The sequence below is a fragment of the Rhinopithecus bieti genome, unplaced genomic scaffold (genome assembly GCF_001698545.2).
Source record: "Rhinopithecus bieti isolate Rb0 unplaced genomic scaffold, ASM169854v2 scaffold_13247, whole genome shotgun sequence".
Classification (NCBI taxonomy): Eukaryota; Metazoa; Chordata; class Mammalia; order Primates; family Cercopithecidae; genus Rhinopithecus; species Rhinopithecus bieti.
The window spans coordinates 2,923,936-2,928,151 of NW_016807505.1; the positions used below are offsets into that span (position 1 = coordinate 2,923,936).

At 46.1% G+C, this 4,216-nt stretch overlaps 1 protein-coding gene across 1 annotated transcript in view; it reads left to right on the plus strand.

Annotated features, from left to right (window-relative positions):
* GABRG3 (gamma-aminobutyric acid type A receptor subunit gamma3) overlaps window positions 1–3,966 on the plus strand; it is a 559,764-nt gene extending 555,798 nt beyond the window's left edge. The window contains exon 10 of the mRNA XM_017882409.1: window positions 2,731–3,966. Within this exon, the coding sequence (XP_017737898.1) occupies window positions 2,731–3,012 (282 nt within the window). The 3' untranslated portion in view covers window positions 3,013–3,966. The remainder of the gene's footprint in view (window positions 1–2,730) is intronic.
* Window positions 3,967–4,216: the final 250 nt, after the last annotated feature.

Consider the following 4,216-nt stretch of genomic DNA (forward strand, 5'->3'; position numbering starts at 1 on the left):
AGTCCCAGCTACTCGGGAGGCTGAGGCAGGAGAATGACATGAACCCGGGAGGCGGAGCTTGCAGTGAGCTGAGATCCGGCCACTGCACTCCAGCCTGGGTGACAGAGCAAGACTCCGTCTCAAAAAAAAAAAAAAAGAAAGAAAAAGGAAGTCTGTCCTCTGCTGAGTGAGAACTGTCAACTTCCCAACTCTATTCTGAAAGGTCAGTCTGCAAGCCATATGCTAGTGAAGGAGCCACCGTTACCCATACAAAGAAGCAGAAAAGAGCAGCCTCTGAGTGATAGGGGATGGGCCAGGCTCTGTGAACAGTCACATGTGTGGCTTGGGATGAGCTGTTCTAGTTGCTCAGTTTCCCTTTCCTAATGTGTCAAATGCAAGGCTGAGGAACTCCACATGTGCCCAGGAAGCACGGTGCTCCGTGACACTCACAGGGCTGTGTTACACACACAGACAAAAGAGGAGGGAGTCGGGGACCCAGCTAGGCCAAGGAGGACTTTGGGGAATTGTTAATTAAAATCTCTATCTTGGGCATCATTTGAAATTTTCATGACTAATGAGACAGAGGCAAGTAAAGAAGTTCTTAAGCTATTTAGGACTCTTAACATCTTACATTTTGCTTCAACCTTATAAAATGTAATTTGTTTCATTTCAAAGCAGTGAACTATGAAGACATAATAAGAACCATTTTTAATATTGTAAATATGATCTCTAGGTGTTTTTTGGTTCCCTAAATGAAGTGAAATGGAGGTTTCTCTTCTCCAGAAACCATCCTGCTGCCCTGCCTGAGACCTCCAAGGGTTGCCCTTTAGATCTCTGGTGAGCCATCCCCACATCAGCAGAGCCTTCTGCCTCCTGGTCTGAGCCAGAATCTTGCTGTGGGGCTGCCCTGCCTTGCAACACCAGGCTTCTCCTCTCTGTCTCCGATAGCCCCCAGTCCCATCCACATAGCAAGAGACTACACAGAGGAATGGGCTTGAAACCATGAGTGGATGAATGTCTGGCTGATCACTGTCAAAGCACACGTGTAGGAAACTTTTATTGCAATTGTTTGTTAATAAAGGCAGATGTTTCCACTGGAGCTTGTCAAAAACAGGCAGATCCCTTCAATGTAGTGGGGTAGAGGCAGGGAACTGCTATGTTTTAGCAAACCCCTGGTGATGTTTACACCCACTCAGGACAAAGAACATTAACCTAGAAGAGACGTATCCACATGAGGCCCATAGAGACAGTGGGACTTTTATTTCTGCCTATTCATCAGGATTGCAGATGAGGAGGAGGGTGGGCAGCCGCACCATGAGGCCCCACTGGTAGCAGAGGGTGGTGGTCACATGTGAGGAGCAAGCAACGCCCTGTGAACATGTGGTCCAGGCCATCCTGCTTTATGTCTGTCCTCACACACACATGCTTCCCATTGACAAGAACACACCAAAGGCTATAAGAACCGACTCTGAGTGACCGACCGACACTTTCACCTGTCTCCAGTTTATGACCCCACGATTATGAGCATGTCCAATCAAATTGAGGCCCAAAAGGAGGCGGGAAGCAGTGCCATGTGCTCGTGTAATCGTATTTTTGGGTGAAGTATAAGAGGTTGTCACGATGCTTTCTAATGAATTCTGAGTGGCCTCTGTCCCAGCAGTGTGCCACACCCAGGCAAAGGCCCTCGTCAAGAGGCCCACTGAGAAGGGTTCCCTCTCCACCTCCTCCTTGGCATCAGCCTCCACGGCTGCCAGTGGCATATGCCCATCTCTGATCCACCAGCACAGATAAACCAAAGCAGCGAGGCAAACATGCTGTTTAGTTCTCTTCCATTATTCAGTCCAATTTAGAAAGGGATCCCCGTAACGGAATTCAATGTAGTGCACACTTCATAGTTTTTTAGAAGAGCTCAGCCTCTGTCTGAAGACTTGACAAGTCTATTTGCAGCCATGTCTCAGGGTTAGGAATGATTCTTCTCATTGAGGAGTGAAGAGTATGTTGTTCTGTCTCCTTTATCTGCCCCATTTGGACTTTTCCATGTCAGGAGAAGAGCTTGGGAAGTAGAAAAGAAAGCATTGTAGGTGGGCACGTTTTTGGTTATGCTTCTTAAGATGGTAAGCAGTATCCAGCCCCCTCACACTGAAAGCCCACTTTCACTGAATCACATGGGACATGAAGATCCTCTCATCATTCCTGCACGTCATACCTTTCACTATTCACTAATTGGAAAAAAAGTAACCTATTTGTCTCTCGCCACTTCAATATAGGTACCGTTTCACATTTAAGGGATAAACATATTATACGTCCATACTTACTACAAATCCACAGAAAAGTAGGCAGAATAGGGACTTCAAATGACTAATACACATTTTAAAATATGCTTAACCTTCTTCATTAATAATCCGGGAAACACAAGATTTGAAACTGCAATGCAATTTTTTTCCTTGCATTAGAATTGAAGACGGGGTCTCCCTCTCCTCGCTTTTGAGTCCCCCCCCCCCCCGTCTCTGTACAGGGAAGCTTCCTTCCTTTCTTCCTTCTTGCCGATTAAACTCTCTGCTCCTTAAAACCAAAAAAAAAAAAAAAGGGACCAACTCTCTCCAGCGTTGGGGGAAGTGTGAGGGATGGGCAGGCCCACTCATCCTCTTTATCTATAGGAGACAGATGTAATATGAACCGATTGCTTCACATACCTCAGGGTGTTTTTATTGCATTTTACGATGGGTGTTGTGTGATTCTTGTTGCCTGCAGAACTATTCCCTCCTGGACATGAGGCCGCCACCACCTGCGATGACCACGTTAAACAATTCCGCTTACTGGCAGGAATTTGAAGATACCTGTGTCTATGAGTGTCTGGATGGCAAAGACTGTCAGAGCTTCTTCTGCTGCTACGAAGAATGTAAATCAGGATCCTGGAGAAAAGGGCGTATTCACATAGACATTCTGGAGCTGGACTCGTACTCCCGCGTCTTTTTCCCCACGTCCTTCCTGCTCTTTAACCTGGTCTACTGGGTCGGATACCTGTATCTCTAAGCGTTGCTCATGGTCAACAGTGGAGAGCATTTGGTACACACTCGACCTTCCGTCGCCCGCAGACCAGTAGTGACCAATCGGGAGTAGCAAGGAAGGACACTGCTCAGTGTATCTTGTTAAAAATGACCTTTCAGCAACACAGGAAGTACCGGCAAAGGTTTCTATTATGTATTTTACACACACACACATACACACACACACACGCTAATTGAGTTTTAAAGTAATATTCTTGCTGATCCCTACTGAATTGTAGCTTGGTGTTGTTTCTGAATGGTTTATGGATATTGGAAGCAGCTGCTGATTACCCTTGCCAAGAAATCTGTAAACGTGCAAGTGAATGTCTAAGATGCTCTCTCAGGCCCTTAGTCCTTCTGTATCTTTCCTTCGCAGCCCTGGGTGTAGCAGCGCTCACGAGTGTTGAATCACCCCTGGCCGAGACCCACTCCTGCTGGCTCAGCCTGGGCTCTCTGTGCTCCAGTGTGAACAGCAGCGGGTTCCAACCCCAGTCTCCTTTCTCTGTGGCCTCTCTGGTTCCAATACCATTGCCATTAGCTGGCACCCCTTTACCTAATAACCTCGTTCTAGGCCTGGGGAGAGTACACTCGCATTGTCCACGGTTTCCATTGGAGGAGAAAATAAGACTTTCAAAATGCTCATGTTGTTGAGGTCAAAGATGATTATCTCTGAACATCAGAAGGTTATTACTTGAATCCAACTTACTGAGAGTCAACAATATTTGAACCTTGGGTTCTTGGACTAGTTCAACAACATTTCACCTTAAGAGCTGTTTTTAACTAGACCAAGGCTCAACCCGAGTATGTGTCCAGCTTATGTTATATTATTATAGGTTCAGTAATTGTCTTCATTTTGCAAAGAAAAGTATACAGTGAACACAACCTGTTAATCTTGAAGACATACGCCAGAGTGTGAAAGACGTAGATACAATTTTATTTTTATTTTTATTTTATTTTTTTGAGACAGAGTCACGCTCTCTCGCCTGGCCAGGCTGGAGTGCAGTGGCACCATCTTGGCTCACTACAACCTCCACCTCCCATGTGCAAGCAATTCTCCTGCCTCAGCTTCCCAAGTAGTTGGGACTACAGGTGCACACTACCACACCCAGCTAATTTTTTTTTTTTTTTTTTAGTAGAGACGGGGTGGTTTCACCATGTTGGCCTGGCTGGTCTCGAACTCCTGACCTCAG